This window comes from Tachyglossus aculeatus, chromosome 3, assembly GCF_015852505.1.
Source record: "Tachyglossus aculeatus isolate mTacAcu1 chromosome 3, mTacAcu1.pri, whole genome shotgun sequence".
Classification (NCBI taxonomy): Eukaryota; Metazoa; Chordata; class Mammalia; order Monotremata; family Tachyglossidae; genus Tachyglossus; species Tachyglossus aculeatus.
Genome location: NC_052068.1, coordinates 17,203,481 through 17,224,906, shown reverse-complemented (window position 1 = coordinate 17,224,906; position 21,426 = coordinate 17,203,481). Strand labels below are relative to the sequence as shown.

The following is a 21,426-nucleotide window of genomic DNA, read 5'->3' as shown; positions in this document are numbered from 1 at the left end:
TAATAATATCATCATCATCAATCGTATTTATTGAGCGCTTACTGTGTGCAGAGCACTGTACTAAGCGCTTGGGAAGTACAAGCGTGGTTTGAAAAGAAGAAGAAAGAAGAAAGGAAGAATGATTACATTAATAATGATAGTATTTATTAAGCTCTTCCTATGTGCAAAGCACTGTTTTAAGTGCTGGAGCAGTTACAAGGTGATCAGGTTGTCCCACGGGGGGCTCACAGTCTTAATCCCCTTTTTACAGATGAGGTAACTGAGGCACAGAGAAGTTAAGTGACTTGCCCAAAGTCACACAGCTGACAATTGGAGGAGCCGGGACAGCGCAACCATATAGCAGGTACATTCCCTGCCCATGATGAGTTTACGGCCAGAGGGAAAGACAGACATCAATATAAATAAATAAATTACAGATATGTGTTGTGGGGCTGGGAGTGGGGGATTAATAAAGTCAGGGTGACGCAGAAGGGAATGGGAGAAGAGGAAATCAGGGTTTATGTGCCTTCAGTAAGGCGTTGAAAGCGGGGAGAGTAATTCCCTGTCTCTGTGAAGCGGGAGAGTGTTCCCGGCTCCAAAGAGGGATTCAAACCCACCTGCCTTCATCGCCGTCTTCTCCTACCCCATTACGGGTTCCCTCACTGAGATTATTACAAGATTTGCTCATCAGACTGGCAGATGCAGTTTCCTGCTTGGATCCCGACAGCCCATCTTCCGAGCGAGACAATCTCCGAACCAAGGCCAGATGCTCCTGTCGAGACGCCAAGGCGGCGTTGGCCGGCACCGTTTCCAAGAATTTATTGTCCTCTGGATTAAAGAAGATAAATACACTGATATCAACCCATGGGTTATTACTTTTCTTATGATGAACAATAAACTAGGCTCCTCATGAACCTGTAATAAAATGAAAAGAAAAAAGAGCTGTGCAAAAAGCTGTGGTCGTATTTCTTAAAAAAGGAAGACAATTGTGAATTGAGCCCATCTGCTGCTTGCTATAAAAAGAGAGATAGGATAGCGACGATTTTTATCATAGGAGTTAGTTATGCCTTGATTTGTATGTTTATTTATGGCTAGGGCACATATACACACCACCTTTTAGACTGTGAGCCCACTGTTGGGTAGGGACTGTCTCTATATGTTGCCAATTTGTACTTCCCAAGCGCTTAGTACAGTGCTCTGCACATAGTAAGCGCTCAATAAATACGATTGATGATGATGATGATAATATATTTATTACTATATACGAAAGCAGCACGACGCACTGGATAGAGCACGAACCTGGAAGCCAGGTGGTCATGGGTTCGAATCCACCCTCTGCCACTCATCTGCTGGGTGGCCTTGGGCAAGTCACTTCACTTTTCTTTGCCTCAGTTTCCTCATCTGTAAAACTGGGATTGAGAACGTGAGCCCCACGTGGGACAGGGACTGTGTCCAATCCGATTTGCTGAAATCCATCCCAGCACTTAGAACAGTGCCTGGCACATAGTAAGCGCTTAACAAATACCATAATCATTATTATTATTGGAGGAAGCAGTATGGTGTGGTGGATAGAGCACGGGCCTGGGAGTGAGAAGGTCTGGGTTCTAATCCCAGCCCTGTCACTTGTCTGCTGGGTGACTTTAGGCAAGTCACTTCATTTCTCTGTGCCCCAGTTACCTCATAATAATAATAATGGCATTTATTAAGCGCTTACTAGGTGCAAAGCACTGTTCTAAGCGCTGGGGAAGTTACAAGGAGATCAGGTTGTCCCACAGGGGGCTCACAGTCTTCATCCCCATTTTACAGATGAGGGAACTGAGGCACAGAGAAGTGAAGTGACCCAAAGTCACACAGATGACTATTGGCAGAGCCGGGATTTGAACCCATGATCCCTGACTCCAAAGCCCGGGCTCTTTCCACTGAGCCATGCTGCTTCTCATCTCATCTGCAAAATGGGGATTAAGATTGTGAGCCCCAGGTGGCACAGGGACAATGTCCAACCCAATTTGCTTGGATCCAAGCCAGCATTTAGTACAGTGCCTGGCACATATTAAGCACTTAAATACCGTTATTTTTTTATTATTACCATATAGATGTGTGTATACATATGCTACGTATACATAATACACATATATATATGTATGGACATGGGGCTTAAAGTAATATATGCCTATATATATTTATGTACACACACACACACACACACACACACACACACACACACATATACATATATATATACACATACATATTAGCAGCATGGCTCAGTGGAAAGAGCCCGGGCTTTGGAGTCAGAGGTCATGGGTTCAAATCCCAGCTCTGCCAACTGTCAGCTGTGTGACTTTGGACAAGTCACTTAACTTCTCCGTGGCTCAGTTACCTCATCTGTAAAATGGGAATTAAAACTGTGAGCTCCCCCGGGACAACCTGATCACCTTGTAACCTCCCCAGCACTTAGAACAGTGCTGTGCACATAGTAAGCGCTTAATACCATCATTATTATGTACACATATATAATATATATATTTCTGTAGGAACATTCAGTTCCCATACCGCTGCTATTGGGAGATTTAAAAAACCAGTAATAGCATGAGACAAGCATCTAGGTTAGATAACAGCAATTCAGAACTCATCCTCCAGTTTCGAGAACCAACCAGATTGAGGAATCTCTCACTCCCCAGTTGTTAAAGTTGGATGGGAGGTCAGCAATTCTAGGGTTATTTGGGGGGAAGAAAGATGGTTCCATAGATAGAAAAAAAAATCTTCAAAATCTCATAATTCATTTTTCTGGAATACTGAACTACACAGTCAATGCATCCTAAATTTTAGAGATGGAGATGTGACTATCTTCTCATTTAAATTGGGACAAATCTAGTACTACTGAAACAGAGAGAATATTCAAACTCAATAGAATAAGGATTAAAATAATATGTGAAATATTTTTAGCATTTTGGGACAGAACCAGCAGGCAAACAAAGGTACTGTTCAAGTAGAATCTGTTTCAAAATGTCATATCATGTACAACGAGACAGCAGGAAAAGAAAGCCAACATAAAAGTGCAGATTTTTCCACGAAGGGCATTTCCACAACTCATTCGAGCCAAGCAACTTTAGTAACAACAGCCTTCAGCATGGCGTAGCAGATAGAGCACGGGCCTGGCAATCAGAAGGTGGTGGGTTCTAACCCCAGCTCTGCCGCTTGTCTGCTGTGTGACCTTGGGCAAGTCACTTCACTTCTCTGGGCCTCAATTACCTCATCTGTAAAATGGGGATTGAGACTGTGAGCCCCACGTGGGGCAGGGACGGTGTCCAACCCGATCTGAGAAGCAGCGTGGCTCAGTGGAAAGAGCCCAGGCTTGGGATCCAGAGGTCATGGGTTCTAATCCCGGCTCCGCCACTTGCCAGCTGTGTGACTTTGGGCAAGTCACTTAATTTCTCTGGGCCTCAATTACCTCATCTGTCAAAGGGGGATTAAAACTATGAGCCCCATGTGGGATAACCTGATCACCTTGTACCCCCCGCCCCCATGCTTAGAACAGTGCTTTGCACATAGTAAGCGTTTAATAAATGCCATCATTATTATTATTATTGTCTGCTTTATATACACCCCAGGACTTAGTACAGTGCCTGACACATAGTTAAGGGCTTAACAAATACCATTATTATTATTATTATTATTATTATTATTATTATTATTATTATTATTATTATTATTATTATTATTATTATTCCCTTCTGCTCCTAAAATGCAGCGTGGCTCAGTGGAAAGAGCCCGGGCTTTGGAGTCAGAGGTCATGGGTTCAAATCCCCGCTCCGCCAATTGTCAGTTGGGTGACTTTGGGCAAATCACTTCACTTCTCTGGGCCTCAGTTCCCTCATCTGTAAAATGGGGATGAAGACGGTGAGCCCCCCGTGGGACAACCTGATCACCTTGTAACCTCCCCAGTGCTTAGAACAGTGCATTGTACATAGTAAGCACTTAATAAATGCCATTATTATTATTATTGCTGGAAACTGGTACTACCTCTCCACCTCCATGCCATCGAGGATATTCTATTCCATCCTGCCTTCTTCCACCGTAGTAGGAAAAAGAAAAATACACAGTGCATGTAGGCCTCTAAGAAAGCTAGGGAAGCCTGGTGGCTGCTGAATTGGTTCCTGTGGCTGGGGCCGGACCTTGAACTCTAAGCCTCGAGGAGCCTGAAATTCTTCTCCTCCGGCCACAGCACCCAACTGATTTTTGTTTTCAATCTGTGAATCTGCCTTTGTGTTTTATGCTGTTCTAGTGTTTTATTGTTTCATCACTGATGTGTCCTGTCTCTAGCGCATCCTCCCCCACTTACGTTCTTGGATTGTGAGCCCCACAAGGGAGAGAAACTCTGTTTTCATTCCCAGGGTTTAGTACCTGGAGGAGAAGCAGCATGGATCAGTGGAAAGAGAACGGGCTTTGAAGTCAGAGGTCATGGGTTCAAGTCCCGGCTCCACCGACTGTCAGCTGTGTGACTTTGGGAAAGTCGCTTAACTTGCCTGTGCCTCAGTTACCTCGTCTGTAAAATGGGGATTAAAACTGTGAGCGCCCCGTGGGTAAACCGGATCACCTTGTAACCTCCCCAGCGCTTAGAACAGTGTTTCGCACATAGTAAGCGCTTAACAAATACAATCATTATTATTATCATTACCGTGCTTTGCACACAGTAAGACAATTAAAACTATTATTGCCACTACACTAGAATGACTCAGTTTGTTACAAAAAATAAAAGATCTTCATTTAAAATGATAAGCAGTGAAGTTTTTGCCTTACAGAGAGGTGAAAGATCATGTTTCCAAGCAGGAAATCCCGAGCTTCTGCACAAAACCACAGCTAATTGTTCTCATCTAGGTCCACTGAGGCTTTCAGATTTTATAGGCCAAGGTAGAAGTGGCTTCTGGGCCCAGCAGAGCAAAAGGAGCAAAGTGAATTACCAAGCATGGGATAGGTGTTGGATGAACCTGACAGCGTGGCTCAGTGGAAAGAGCCCGGGCTTTGGTCATGGGTCATGGGTTCAAATCCCAGCTCCACCAATTGTCAGCTGTGTGACTTTGGGCAAGTCACTTCATTTCTCTGGGCCTCAGTTACCTCATCTGTAAAATGGTGATTAAGACTGTGAGGCCCCCGTGGGACAAACTGATCACCTTGTAACCTCCCCAGCACTTAGAACAGCACTTTGCATATAGTAAGCGCTTAATAAATGCCATTATTATTATTATTATTATTATTATTACTATTGCAACAGAACTCCCGATCCTGTGCTCTTTCCATTAGGCTACACTGCCTCCCCCTATGCAGAATACCATTCATTCTCCCCCAACCCATTTTAGGCCAGTGCTGTCCCAGAGACCTCCCTGCCTGTCTTTGGAGCTGAGACTTTTTCTGTAGGAGAAGCAGGCTAGGTCGCGGGGAGAGGGAGAGGTTTAAGATGATTTTACTCAGAGAACTGGAGGTAGAGAGTGACAGGATGGGAAATGGATTGGGGACAGGGTTAGGCAAGGAAGTAAAATTGCCTCACTAAGCCAAAGATTTGTCATCCCAGCTTTCCTTACGTTTTTCTTTCCTCAACAGGTCTCTTTGAAGGTCAACTGAAGAGATTTTGGTGGAGTTCAGTCTCAGTTGAAGCAAGGGCATATCGAAAAAAATGAGGAAAGCATACCTATCATCTAAAATGCAAATGTTCTTTGGGATTTTAATGGCATTATCATTTTATTCCCTTATCCCTGAGCCCTACCCTGGCATAGAATACTCTCAAAATTTTGTTGGAAAGCAAATCCAGTCATGGGCACAGGGCCATTATTGGCAGAGAAGCAAGTGAAAGCAATCTGAAAATTCCCTGCATGAATAGGTAGCCCGGTCTCCTCTCTGGAAGGGAGAGAGGAAGGAAGCAGTTGGTAATAATAATAATAATAATAATAATTGTGGTATTTATTAAGTGTTTACTATGTTCCAGGCACTGTACTAACTGCTGGGGTGATTACAAGTAAATCGAGTTGGACACAGTCCCTGTCCCACGTGGGGCTCATAGTCTTAATGAGCAGCAGCATGGCTCACTTGAAAGAGCTCGGGCTTTGGAGTCAGAGGTCATGGGTTTGAATCCCGGCTCCACCACATGTCTGCTTTGTGACCTTGGGCAAGTCACTTAACTTCTCTGAGCCTCAGTTACCTCATCTGTAAAATGGGGATTAAGACTGTGAGCCCTGCGTGGGACAACCTGATCACCTTGTATTCCCCCCCCGTGCTTAGAATGGTGCTTTGCACATAGTAAGTGTTTAATATATACCATTATTATTATTATTATTATTAATCCCCATTTTACAGATGAGGTAACAGGCACAGAGAAGTGAAGTGACTTGCTCAAGACCACACAGAAGAGGAATGGCAGAGTTGGGATTAGAATCCATGACCTTCTGACTCCCTGAGCTGTGAAGGGATCAGATTCTACTTAAGACCCCTCCCTTCCTCGGGAGAGAAGAGTAGCTTCTTCCCCTCTCATTCATTCATTCATTCAATCATATTTATTGAGCGCTTACTGTGTGCAGAACACTGTACTAAGCGCTTGGGAAGTACAAGTTGGCGACGTATAGAGATAGTCCCTACCCAACAATGGGCTCACAGTCTAGAAGGGGGAGACAGACAACAAAACCTAACATGTGGACAGGTTGTCAAGTCATCAGAATAAATAGAATTAAAGCTAAATGCACATCATTAACAAAATAAATAGAACAGTATCAGATGACACTGACTGTACCAGGGAAGATAGACTTGAACCCTATCTGCTCCCCATTGGCACGTTGGAAAGAATTGGGGTCATTGTGACAGCTCAATTCTAAAAGGGCTAGAAATGAAAATACATTAATAATCTCTAGAAAGCAGTGTGAAATAACATTTTAAAATCCAGGTATCGGAAATCCAGTGGAGGGTCAACAGGATTCCTTTTATTTATTCATTCACTCAGTCGTATTGAGTGCTTACTGTGTGCAGAGCACTGTACTAAGTGCTTAGAAAGTACAATTCAGCAATGAAGAGAGATAACCCCTGCCCACACAGACCTTACAGTCTAGATGTCTATGAGTTGCTCAACACAATTCTTGCTTCCACCTACTTCCATCAAGCTAGAGCAGCTACCTCTCTATAGTGATGGGTTAAGGAGAATTGTCTCATGCCTGGTTAGCCTCAGTTTACAAAGCAGGTTCCACTGGAGTCTTCCTAGAGAACAGGAAAATTCCCTGAGGGAGCATCCAAGATCTCAAACTTTGCTCCTGGTGGAAGGAGGGGGATGTGATAAAAATGATGGTATGTATTCAAACATCTCTCAGGGTCACAACTGGAGAGTTTCCAGTCCTCTAGCAGTCTCGACTATGGAAGGGAGAGTCAAGTATATCCATTCCATCCCTAGCTTGGATAGTGGCTAGTGAATGGATGGCAATCTGCCACAAGTCAAAACTCCCCTGTGCTGGGCAACAGCAGCCTAGGAGAGAGTCAAGGGTGGAGACTCAAGTTTACTGCATGGAAGGAGGCAATGGCAAACCACTTCTGTATTTTTACCAAGAAAATTCTGTGTAGATCAACTAACAGGACGATTGCATATGGAGGTGGGACGTTCTGGGAGAGATGTGCCCGTGGCATCCCTATGTGTCAGACACGACTCGACAGCATAAGACAACAGCAGCAACGCATTCAGAGCTATTTACCCACTCTGTGTTAAACTCTGGGGTAGATACAAGAGAATCAGATTGGACACAGTCCCTGTCCCCCATATGGGGCCACAGTCTAAGAGAGTGGGAGAACAGGTGTTTGTTTTATCTCCATTTTGGAGAGGAGGAAACTGAGTCCCTGAGTGTTAAATGACTTACACCCAGTCACAGCGGAGAGTCCTCCCATAGCCATGATTCCCAGTTTAGGGCTCTTTTCACTAGGCCGTGCTGCAAGGAGGGAGGGAGCCAGGGAAGGAGCTACTTAAACACATGGACAGACATCCTGACCACACAGTTGTGTGAGTTTCCCCACACATTCCGTTTCTGATATTGCAATACAACACATTACTAAAATTGCCACTCATCCAGTTACTATAGTGTTTCAGAAAAGGGACTAAAACGTTAACTCACCTGAAGAGGCTCTATAAAAGTGTCCAGAGCTCATCTGAGCATTAAATTTATGCTGGGCAGAGCAGAGGTCCAGTAAATACGTGCACGTCTTGGCAGTATCCGTGATGAAAGTGTGCTTTTTCCCACTGAAGCTGCTTTCAACAGTGAACTTCTTTCGCTAAAGAAGGCAAACCCACAGAATCTCAGCTGTGGCTTTTTCATGTCTGTGATTTACTTATTTCCATTAGCAATCACTGAACACTTTTCTCTTGAACACCAGCAAGGTACTCCAAATTATCTCTCCCAGATACTGCAAGACTTATTCTCTTTCTTTGACATTCTCCCCACTTCTTATTAGACTTAGAAGCAGTCTTAGAAGCAGTGTGGGCTCAGTAGAAAGAGCCCGGGCTTTGGAGTTAGAGGCCATGGGTTCAAATTCCGGCTCTGCCACTTGTCAGCTGTGTGACTTTGGGCCAGTCACTTCGCTTCTCTGGGCCTCAGTTCCCTCATCTGGAAAATGGGGATAAAGACTGTGAGCCCCGCATGGGACAACCTGATTACCTTGTATCTCCCCCAGCGCTTAGAACAGGGCTTTGCACATAGTAAGCGCTTAATAAATACCAACATTATTATTATTATTATTATTATTAAAATTCCATCTCCTCCAAAAGGCCTTACCTGACAAAGCCCTCATTTCCCCCTCTTCCTTTGGTGTTGCCTATGCACTTTAATCTGTACCTTTTAAGCACTTGATATTCAGTTTCTTTCCTCAACTCTGAAGTGAGACAGGAACTGAATTTGATCTAATTATCTAAGTTTCTCTGCACTTAATGGCAGTAATAGTAGTACTAGGAAATGCTACACACAACCGCCGATTATTATTGACAAAACAAAGTTGAGCGCTGTCACAGAATTGTGCAACCCTTAACTGTGCTCTCTAACCAAACCCTAGCAGTTGTGGTATGGTGAGCTGAAATGGCATATATGTAAGCGGTAAGGGAGAGAAAATAGTTTAAAGGTATAATTAGGCATCATCTCAAACAATGTGGTGAAGCAATGGCCAGTTAAGCAACAACAACAATGGACAGGCCAGCTTGGAAGAAAGTGAACAGAAAAGGAACTGTTCTCTTTGAGCAGAGGTTTTAGAAAGATTGGGTTGACAGCTTAGTGTTCTACTCATAACAGGAACTCAATTTAAGTGCCACTGACTGATACCGAGAGACAAATATATAAACGGAAAAGGAGTCTGCAGAAAACAAAGCCATCAGCATGCCAAAGAATGATCTGATGAGCACTCAAGGGGAAATGGGCTATTTAGCCCTTTTTCAAAAAGGTCAGAGAGAGAGCAAATAAAGAAAATAATTTTACTCCACTGAACCGCTCTTACGTGGGTGTAAATTTTCTCTGTTTCTCGCCACTGGAATCGTAAGCTTGCAATTCTGCTGCTGTTCCTTATTTCATATACGATAATGCCTTTGGCACAAATCCCCAAAATCATCTCCCCTCCTAACAGTCTCTTCTCTTGGAAAACTCGATAAAAGAGCACTCCATATTCTGGAAGTTGCTGGGTCATCTGAAAAGAATGCAAAGTCCAGATTAGAAGAGATCGGTAACCTGGTTTGGGTATAACACTGTTTTTGTATTTAAATAACAGCCAACTTTCTGAAGTTTCTTGCTGAATTTAGCAGCTGAATTTACTCATCAGATGCAAAGTCAATCAATGTCATCCTATCAATTGCATTTATGTCCTTACTGCTTGCAGAACTCTGTATTAAGCTCTTAGGAAAATACAATGTAATTGAGTTGATAGACATAATCCCTGCCCACAAGGAGTTTACAGTCTAGGGGGTGACTGACATTAAGATTCTCTAGACTGTAAATTCTCTAGAATGTAAACTCATTGTGGACAGGGAACTTGTCTGCTGTTGTATTGTACTCTCCCAAATGCTAATTAGTACAGTGGCCTGCAGATAGTAAGTGCTCAATCGATATTCAATCAATTAAGAGAAACAACGTGCCTCAGTGGAAAGAGCCCTGGCTTTGAAGTCAGGGGTTCAAATCCCGGCTCTGCCAATTGTCAGCTGTGTGACTTTGGGCAAGTCACTTAACTTCTCTGTGCCTCAGTTCCCTCATCTGTAAAATGGGGATGAAGACTGTGAGCCCCCCGTGGGACAACCTGATCTCCTTGTAACCTCCCCAGTGCTTAGAACAGTGCTTTGCACATAGTAAGCGCTTAATAATTGCCATTATTATTATTACACCATTGATTGATTGATTGATTGATTGAGGCACAGTGAGGAAGTTGGTGTTAGTGGAATGAAAAGTTCAGGCTGGGCTGTAGTAGGAAATTAAGGAGGTAAAATAGGAAATAATAATAATAATAGTGATGATGATATTTGTTAAGCAGCAGCATGGCTCAGTGGAAAGAGCCCGGGCTTTGGAGTCAGCTCAGGAGTTCAAATCCCGGCTCCACCAATTGTCAGCTGTGTGACTTTGGGCAAGTCACTTCACTTCTCTGGGCCTCAGATAACTCATCTGTAAAATGGGATTAAGATTGTGAGCCCCATGAGGGATAACTTGATCGCCTTGTATCCTCCCCCAGCGCTTAGAACAGTGCTTTGCACATAGTAAGCGCTTAACAAATACCATCATTATTATTATTATTATTACTTACTGTGTGCCAAGCACTGTTCTAAGTGCAGATACAGGGTAATCAGATTGTCCCACTTGGGGCTCACAGTTTTAATCCCCATTTTACAGATGAGGTAACTGAGACACTGAGAAGTTAAGTGACTTGCCCAAAGTCACACAGCTGATATGTGGTGGAGCCGGGATTAGAACTCATGACCTCTGACTTCCAAGCCTGTGCTCTTTCCACTAAGCCACACTGCTTCCCCAAATTGAGTGCTTTAAAGCCTCTGGTAAAGAGTTTCTCTTTGATGCAGAGGTGGATAGGCAACCACTGGAGGGTCTTGAAGAGTGGGGAGACGTGGACTGAATGTTTTTTTAGAAAAAAAAGAATGACCCAGGCAGTGTGGCTAAGAATAGCCTAGAGAGGAAAGTGACAGGAGGCAAGGAGGTCAGAGAGGAGGCTGATGCAGTTTACTCTATGTGCCTGTATAACTGTGGTAGCAGTTTAGATGGAGAGGAAAGGATGGATTGTAGTTATGTTGTGCAGATAGAACTGGCAGGATTTGGTGACCCTGAATATATGGGTTGAACGAGAGAGATGAATTGAGTATAATGCCAAAGTAAAGGGCTCATCAGATAGTCAATTGTATTTATTAAGTGCTATGTGCGGAGCACTGTACTAAACACTTGGGAGAGTACAATATAACAGACACATAACAGACACATTCCCTGCCCACAATGAGCATGCAGTCTCGAGGAGGAGACAGACGTTAATATAAATAAATAAAAAACCAGATATGTACATAAGTGCCGTGGGGCTGGAGGGGGGATGGGAGAGGGTTGAATAAAGGGAGCCAGTCAAGGTGATGCAGAAGGGAGTGGGAGAAGAGGAAAGGAGGGCTTAATCAGAGAAGGTCTCTTGGAGGAGATGTGCCTTCAGTAAGGCTTTGCTTGTGGAGGGAATAGTTGTTGGGTATGAGGAGGACCAGGGGGTTCCAGGACAGTGGGAGGACATGGATCAGAGGTCGGCGGTGAGATAGATGAGATCAGGGTACAGTGAGAAGGTTAGAATTAGAGGACCTAAGTGGGCAGGAAGGGTCGTAGTAGGAGTGTAGCGAATTGAGGTAGAAGGGGGCTCATGAAATAGGGAAGATAGTGGAACTATCTACAGAAATGGGAACAGCAGAAGGAGGACAGGGTTTGGGTAGAAAGATGATGAGTTCCGTCTGGGGCAGATTTAGTTTGAGGGGTTTTCGGAAGAACATCCATATAGAGGGTCCCAAAGGAAATGCCAGATTGCACTAGAGGACATGGTAGATTATAAAGACGGTACATAAGTGCTGAGGGGCTGAGGTCCAGATGAAGATGTGAGTAAAGGACAATAGCTGGCTCCAGGGAATGTCCTGCACTAAGGTGAGAAGCAGCATGGCCTAGTGGATAGAGCACGGGGCTGGGAGTCCGAATGACCTGAGTTCTAATCCCGGCTCTGCCACTTGTGTCTGTTGTGGACCTTGGTCAAGTCACTTCATTTCTCTGTGCCTCAGTTACCTCATTTTCAAAATGGGGATGAAGACTGTGTACCCTGGGAAAGGAACTGTGTCCAACTCGATCAACTTGATCAACTTGATTAGCTAAGCCCCTAGTGCTTAGGAGGGTGCCTGAATATAATAATAAAAAAAAAAATTATATACCAAAGAAGACTGGATAAGCAGATGTTGCATAAACCACTTAAAAATGATAATAATGGTATTTGGTAAGCGCTTACTATGTGCCAGGCACTGTACTAAGTGCTGGGGTGGATACAAGCAAATCGGGTTGGACAGTCCCCGTCCCACATGAGACTCACAGTCTCAATCCCCATTTCGCAAATGAGGGAACTGAAGCCCAGAGAAATTGATTTGCTCAAGGTCACACAGCAAACAAGTGGAGGAGCCGGGATTAGAACCCATGATTTTCTGAATGCCAGGGCAGTGCTCTACCCACTATGCCATGCTGCTTGTTGACCTAAGCCAACACAATCTGGCATACATTAAAACAGTATGGCCTAGTGAAAGAGCATTAGACTAGCAGTCAGGGGGCTTTGGTTCTAATGCCACCTCACAATGTAGTTGTAGTAATAACAGTAGTAGTGGTGCAGTGCTTGGGATGTACAGAATAATGAAGTGACATGTTACTTGCCTACAAAGAACTAATTACTCCCAGGAGACAAATATTAACCGATTTACACTAGAGAGATCCAAAATAAAGAGGACACATAGACATAAGTGCTAAGCGGTGTTAAATGTGTTCAGAAGTCTTAGTTTGGCGGGAAGGATGATATGGCTCAGGATGGTTAGAAATAATCGGGGAAAGTTGGTTGGTAGAGATGGGATTGTAAGCAGGCTTTGAATACGGGGCTCTTTGTGGTCTATCTCATGGAGGGAAGAAGGGAGAGAGCCTGGGGAACAGCTTGAGTAAGGGAACAAAGGCGGGAGAATCAGGAAAGTCAGGTACCTTCATAATGCTTCGGTTTTCTCTTCTGTAAAATGGGGATAAGATACCTGCTCTCCCCATTGTTCACAACTGCACTGCACTAAGCATTTAAGAGAGTACAATAATAACCACGTAATTGTTAAAGTTGGTAGACACATTCCCTGCCCACAACGAGCTTACAGTCTTTGACTGCTCAAAGATTCAATTTTGAGGGGTCTTCTGCACAAACAGGCCACCAACTCTGTAAGCTTGCTGTGGGCAGGGAATGTGTCTGTTTATTGCTATATCGTACTCTCCCAAGCACTTAGTACAGTGCTCTGCACACAGTCACTGCTCAATAAATGCAACTGACTGAGTTTGGATGTAATGGGAGAAGAAAGCAGATAGGCAACAGGGAGTCAGCCAATGGGAGAGGGATGTGAAATAACTGTAGTGCTTTGGAGTTTAAAATCAGGAACATCAGAACCTCCCCCTTTTTACACTGTGAGCCTGTTGCTGGGTAGGGATTGTCACTATCTGTTGCCGAATTGTACTTTCCAAGCGCTTAGTAGAGTGCTCTGCACAGAGTAAGTGCTCAATAAATATTAAATGAACGAATCAGAACAATAAAGTACGATATTTTTTCTTTTAGGTAACAACACACCAAACCTTTAAAAATTCCAGTTCAGCTTCTTCTACAAAGAGAGGGCAGAGGAGACGATGCATCTCTGAGATCTGTTGTTGTGCATAGCGTACGGTCACCCGTTCGATCATACTCGCCGGAAGGTAGTCTTCAACCCGAAAATAATTCCTATCCCGCACCTTGGAGGAACAAAACGTGCAGGGAATCAATTGATCGATTAATCATATTTGTTGAGCACTTACTGTGTGCAGAGCACTACAATAATAATGATAATCATGATAATAATAATAGTGGCATTTGTTAAGTGCTTACTACGTGCCAAGCACTGTTCTAAGCCCCGGGGTAGATACAAGGTAATCAGGTTGTCCCACGTGGGGCTCACACTTTTAATCTCCATTTTACAGATGAGGTAACTGAGGCACAGAGAAGTTAAGTGACTTGACCAAAGTCACACAACTGACAAGTGGCAGAGCTGGGATGAGAACCCATGACCTCTGACTCCCAAGACGAGGCTCTTTCCACTGAGCCACGCTGCTTCAATATTAAGCACTTGGGGAAATATCACGTAGCAGAGTTGGTAGAGACATTCCCTACCCACGAGGAGCCTACAGTCCAAAGAAATGGTAGATATTAGAAAAGCATTGTGCTACTTAGCATTAACATTATTCATTCATTCAATCAATCGTATTTATTGAGCGCTTACTGCGTGCAGAGCACTGTACTAAGCGCTTGGGAAGTACAAGTTGGCAACATGTAGAGACGGTCCCTACCCAACAGTGGGCTGTATATATGTATACCTGTATATATGTATATATGTTTGTACAAATTTGTTACTCTATTTATTTATTTATTTATTTATTTTACTTGTACATATCTCTTTTATACTGTGAGCCCACTGTTGGGTAGGGACTGTCTCTATGTGTTGCCAATTTGTATTTCCCAAGTGCTTAGTACAGTGCTCTGCACATAGTAAGTGCTCAATAAATATGATTGATGATGATGATGGGCTCACAGTCGAGAAGGGGGAGACAGAGAACAAAACAAAACATATTAACAAAATAGAATAAATATGAACAAATAAAATAAATAAATAGAATAATAAATACGTACAAACATATATACATATATACAGGTGCTGTGGAGAGGGGAAGGAGGTAAGGCAGGGGGGATGGGGAGGGGGAGGAGAGGGAGAGGAAGGAGGGGGCTCAGTGTGGGAAGGCCTCCTGGAGGAGGTGAGCTCTCAGTAGGGCTTTGAAGGGAGGAAGAGAGCCAGTTTGGCGGATGTGCGGAGGGAGGGCATTCCAGGCCAGGGGGATGGGGTTTGGTTGTACCCTGAATTCTGAGGAAACAAGCCTGCTGCTAAGGCCAAGTGAGGTCCCAAAGGGAGGTTTAGAGAACCATTTCCATGGGAACATCTCTCTTGGTCAGTGCATTTCAAATTGGCCCACGTTATTCATCCAACAGGACAGCTAAAGATAAAGAGAAGGAATAACCTGGGTATTATAACCAATTCTACCATAGCAGGTATTTTCACTATGGGTTTTTGCTAGAATGTTTTAGGTATTTAGGGGACATTGGTTTAATAGAACAAGTCTGTTTGTACCCAGCACTCCACAGTGTTAGAATAAATGGTCTGTATTGGATGGGTACTACAACATCAGTCTTCCTTAAACCGGAGTTTGGCAAGAATTAAATTAATGACGGTATTGGTTAAGCGCCTGCTGTGTACCAAGCACTGTTCTAAGCGCTGGGGTACATACAAGGTAATCAGGTTGTCCCATGTGGGGCTCACAGTCTTAATCCCCATTTTAAAGATGATTCATTCATTCACTCAGTCGCATTTATTGAGCGCTTACTGTGTGCAGAGCACTGTACTAAGCGCTTGGGAAGTACAAGTCGGCAACATATAGAGACGGTCCCTACCCAACAGTGGACTCACAGTCTAGAAGGGGGAGACAGAGAACAAAACAAAACATTATTAACAAAATAAAATAAATAGAAAAAATATGTACAAATAAAATAGAGGAATAAATATGTACAAACATATATACAGGTGCTGTGGGGAAGGGAAGGAGGTAAGGCGGGGGGGATGGGGAGGGGGAGGAGGGGAAAAAGGAAAACTTCTGAGATACTGATGACCTTGGATCTCCCCCAAAGGTTAGAACAGCGCTTGGTACATAGCGTTTAACAAATACCCTCGTTATGATGATTATTTTTATTAGATATAGGGAAGAGGAGAACTTCCGGCGGGGGTGGGCCTCCCTAATTGAGGCACAGAAAAGTTAAGTGATTTTCCCAAAGTCACACAGATGACGTGGCAGAGCTGGGATTAGAACACACGACCTCAGAGTCCCAAGCCCATGCTCTTTCCACTTAGCCACATGGCTTCTCCCACTTCCTATCTTGTTCCTTTAGAAATAAATGTAAACCACATCCAGTATTTTATAGATTGTCATAAGAATATTTTCCTGTCACACGACTTTAAAGTGATAATTTGGTACTTTAGACCACTGTAGTTCTTGGGTTCATGAGCAGCCCTCTTTCATGTAGGGCTGGACTGTTAGCCTGGCGATAACCGATCCTGAGATTCGGACCTCACAATCACCAAACTGGGACCTGGAGAAGGAAAAAGCTGACATTTACCTGACCTCTGGGAAGATATTTTCACTATTCCGAACTTTTATCCTGTAAACTCATCACAAACATCTATGGGAAAGTATAATCTCCAGGAAGCCATTTGCAAAGCTCAAAATTCAGCAGTTACCTAGTGTACCTCTTAGAGAAGAAACTAAAGCAATTTGCTTGAGGTCATTTTTTTTTCAACGGTATTTGTTAAGCACCTACTATGTGTTAAAGCACTGTTCTAAGCACTCGGGTAGATGGAAGTTAATCAGTTTGGATGCAGTGTCCATCTCACAGGATGCTCACATTCTAAGTAGGAGGGAGAACAGGCATTGGATCCCCATTTTGCAGTTGAGGAAACTGAGTCACAGAGATGTTAAGTGACTCATCCAGAGCTGGAATTCAAACTCAGGTCCTCTGCCTCTCAAGCCCATGATTTTTCCACTAGGCCATGTTGCTTCTGGGTCTCTCTGACTTGTTCTTCTAGACTGTGAGCCCACTGTTGGGCAGGGACTGTCTCTATATTTTGCCAACTTGTACTTCCCAAGCACTTAGTACAGTGCTCTGCACACAGGAAGCGCTCAATAAATACGATTGATTGATTGACTGTTCCCTTTGCTCTTCCACTACCCCAACCCCACAGCACTTATGTACATATCTGTAATTTTATTTATTTGTATTCACGTCTGTCTCCCTCCCTCTAGACTGTAAGCTCATTGTGGGCAGGGAATGTGTCTATAGCTGATTCTATTTATTGTGTTAATGATGCACATAGAGCTATAACTCTATTTGTTATGACGATTTTGATGCCTGTCTCCTTGTTTTGTTTTGTTGTCTGCTCCTTCTAGACTGTGAGCCCACTGTTGGGTAGGGACCATCTCTGCTTTGCACATAGTAAGCGCTTAATAAATGCCATCATTATTATTATGAAGCCACAGGAGAATCTGGACTTCTTTTAGACTGTGAGCCCACTGTTGGGTAGGGACTGTCTCTATATGTTGCCAACTTGTACTTCCCAAGCGCTTAGTACAGTGCTCTGCACACAGTAAGGGCTCAATAAATACGATTGATGATGATGGACTGGATGCTTCTTGGAGAAAAAAGGGCCAAAGAACAGAAATAAGGCAGCAGGTGATGTTTTTCTAAAATCAGCAGCTGCTACAGCGTGGCCTAATGGATAAAGCACATGCCTGGGAGGCAGAAGGGCTTGGGTTCTAATCCCAGCTCCTCCACATCTCTGCTGTGCGACCTTGGGCAAATCACTTCCCTTCTCCGGGTCTCAGTTCTCTCATCTGTAAAATGGGGGTTAAGAGGGTGAGCCCTATGTGGCACAGGGGCTGTGTCCAACCCGATTATCTTGTATTTACCCCAGTGCTTAGAACACTGCCTGGCACGTAGTAAGTGCTTAACTGTTATCGTATTTTTACTATTATTACTATTATTCTCCAAATCAGACTCCAAATCACAATTCTGCTTAGGCTACCTACCTCAATCAATCATTCATATTTATTAAGCACTTACTGTGTGCAGAGCACTATACTAAGCTCTTGGGAGTACAATATAACAGAGTTGATAGATACATTTCCTCCCCACAACAAGCTTACAGTCTAGAGGGAAATCACCTCCTGCACTAACTCTTAGTGAACTTGGTGAACTCATTCGCTCCCATGGCTTCAACTATCTCTACGCTGATGACACCCAAATCCTGAGAAGCAGCATGGCTCAGTGGAAAAGAGCCCGGGCGTTGGAGTCAGAGGTCATGGGTTCAAATCCTAACTCTGCGACTTGTCAGCTGTGTGACTTTGGGCAAGTCACTTCACTTCTCTGGGCCTCAGTTCCCTCACCTGTAAAATGGGGATGAAGACTGCGAGCCCCCTGTGGGACAATCTGATCATCTTGTAACCTCCCCAGTGCTTAGAACAGTGCTTTGCACATAGTAAGTGCTTAATAAATGCCATTAAAATAAATCTACATCTCTACCCCTGTTCTCTCTCCCTTTCTCCAGGCTCGTATCTCCTCCTGCCTTCAGGACATCTCCATCTGGATGTCTGCCCGCCATCTAAAAATCAACATGTGCAAGACTGAGCTCCTTATCTTCCCTCCCAAACCCTGTCCTCCCCCTGACTTTTCCATCACTGTAGACAACACTATCATCCTTCCCTTCTCACAAGCCCGCAACCTTGGTGTCATCCTTGACTCCACGCTCTCATTCACCCCACACATCCAATCCGTCACCAAAACCTGTCTGTCTCACCTCCACAGCATCGCCAAGATCCACCCTTTCCTCCCCATCCAAACCGCTACCTTGCTGGTTCAATCTCTCATCTCAACCCGACTGGATTACTGCATCAGCCTCCTCTCTGATCTCCCATCCTCCCGTCTCTCCCCGCTTCAATCTATATTTCACGCTGCTGCCCGGATCATCTTTGTGCTGAAACGCTCTGGGCATGTTACTCCCCTCCTCAAAAGTCTCAAGTGGCTTCCAATCAACCTAGGCGTCAAGCAAAAACTCCTCACTCTCGGCTTCAAGGCTGTCCATCACCTCACCCCCTCCTACCTCACCTCCCTTCTTTCCTACTACTTCGCAGCCCACACACTCCACCATTCCACCGCTAACCTTCTCACTGTGCCTCGTTCTCACCTGTCCCACTGTTGACCCCCAGCCCACATCCTACCTCTGGCCTGGAATGCCCTCCCTCTTCACAGCTGCCAAACTATCTCTCTTCCTCCCTTCAAAGCCCTACTGAGAGCTCACCTCCTCCAGGAGGCCTTCCCAGACTGAGCCCCCCCTCTTTTTCCTCTCCTCCTCCCCTCTCAATCACCCCCCTCCCTCTGCCCTACCCTCTTCCTCTCCCCACAGCACTTGTATATATTTATAAATATTTCTCTATTTTATTTGTATGTATTTACTACATTAATTTTACTAATGATGTATATATAGCTATAATTCTATTTATTCTGATGGTATTGACACCTGTCTACTTGTTTTGTTTTGTTGTCTGTCTCCCCCTTCTAGACTATGAGCCCATTGCTGGGTAGGGACCGTCTCTGTATGTTGTTGATTTGTACTTTCCATGTGCTTAGTTCAGTGTTCTTCATACAGTAAGCGCTCAATGTTGTCAATCTGTACTTCCCATGCACTTAGTACAGTGCTCTGCATACAGTAAGCGCTCAATAAATGTGATTGAATGAGTGGTGACTCACTTAATAAAAATATTATTTAATAGTTACTACTAATAATAATGGTATTTGTTAAGCACTGACTCTGTGCCAAGCATTGTTCTAACCAATAGGGTAGATAATAATAAAATACAAGGTTATCAGGTTGGTTGCAATCCCTGTCCCACATGGGGCTCACCAGTCTTAATCCCCATTTCACAGTTGAGGAAACTAAGGCCCAGAGTAGAGAAGTGACCTGCCCAAGGTCACACAGCAGACAGGTGGTGGAGACAGGATTAGATCCCAGGTTCTTCTACTCCCAGGCCTGTGCTCTATCCACTAAGCCAACTTAAGTTGGAGTCACTCTGCCTTCATTTCTCGCCTGGCCCAGGACTAGATGGATGGTCAGAAGCATCCTGATTTGTACCTCTGCAGTATAATTGCCAAATTCTGCTTGTAAGGCCAACGAGCCAAGCTGCCACAACATCTCATCACTGCAGTACACTCGCTCCTCCAGAATATCTTTCCGAAGCTGCAGGTAAAATTGATGTCTCGTCAGGCCGTGTCTGAGAAATAAAGAGTGGGAGAATGAAAGACCCCAAACAACGTATGGCAGCAAACCTTCAGAGACACTCGGGTGATAGAAAACCATCCAACTAACTAAAATCTCAGTAGAAACGTGATGATTTGATGGGAGATGTGTCGGGGGGCAGGAATCAATCACTCATAGCCCTCTAGATTGTAAACTCATTGTGGACAGGGAACAGGTCTGCTATATTGTTATAATGTACTCTCCCAAGGGCTAACTACAGTGCTCTGCACACAGGAATTGCTCAATAAATGTGATGGACTGATTGAGCTTATTGTATGCAGAGCACTATAATAAATGCTTGGGAGAGTACAACATAATGTTGCAGACACATTCCCTTCCCACAGTAAGTTTATGGTCTACTGGAGGAGACAGACATTAATACAAATTACAAATATGTACATAAGTGTTGTGGGGCTGAAGGCAGGGGTAAATAAAGGGATTGTCTCTATTGCTGTATTGTACTTTCCAAGCACATAGTTCAGTGCTGTGCACACAGTAAACACTCAATAAATACAATTAAAGGAATGAATGAAGGAAGGAGTGAATAAAGGGAGCAAATCAGGGCGATGCAGAAGGGAGTGATAGGAAAGGAAATGAGGGCTTAGTCCGGGAAGGCTTCTTGGAAGAGATGTGCCTTCAATAAGATTTTAAAGGAGGGGAGAGTAATTATCTGTCAGATATGAAGAGGGAGGGCATTCCAGGACAGAGGCAGGATGTGGGCAACAGGTCAGTGGCGAGACAGATGAGACTATCATCATCATCATCATCAATCGTATTTATTGAGCGCTTACTATGTGCAGAGCACTGTACTAAGCGCTTGGGAAGTACAAATTGGCAACATATAGAGACAGTCCCTACCCAACAGTGGGCTCACAGTATAAAAGGGGGAGACAATGAACAAAACCAAACATACTAACAAAATAAAATAAATAGAATAGATATGTACAAATAAAATAAATAAATAGAGTAATAGGTATGTACAAACATATATGCATATATACAGGTGCTGTGGGGAAGGGAAGGAGGTAAGTTGAGGGGGATGGAGAGGGGGACGAGGGGGAGAGGAAGGAAGGGGCTCAGTCTGGGAAGGCCTCCTGGAGGAGGTGAGCTCTCAGTAGGGCCTTGAAGGGAGGAAGAGAGTTAGCTTGGCGGATGGGCAGAGGGAGGGCATTCCAGGCCCGGGGGAGGACATGGGCCGGGGGTCGATGGCGGGACAGGCGAGAGCGAGGGTGCGG

The 21,426-nt window shown here is 44.2% G+C and overlaps 1 protein-coding gene across 1 annotated transcript in view; it reads right to left on the bottom strand.

Annotated features, from left to right (window-relative positions):
* Positions 1-21,426, bottom strand: part of FRMPD2 (FERM and PDZ domain containing 2) — a 145,877-nt gene that overhangs the window by 56,659 nt on the left and 67,792 nt on the right. The window contains exons 12-16 of the mRNA XM_038744340.1: positions 20,027-20,165; positions 13,845-13,997; positions 9,481-9,666; positions 8,115-8,271; positions 597-807 (exon numbers count right to left, since the gene is read on the bottom strand). Of these exons, the coding sequence (XP_038600268.1) occupies positions 597-807; positions 8,115-8,271; positions 9,481-9,666; positions 13,845-13,997; positions 20,027-20,165 (846 nt within the window). The remainder of the gene's footprint in view (positions 1-596; positions 808-8,114; positions 8,272-9,480; positions 9,667-13,844; positions 13,998-20,026; positions 20,166-21,426) is intronic.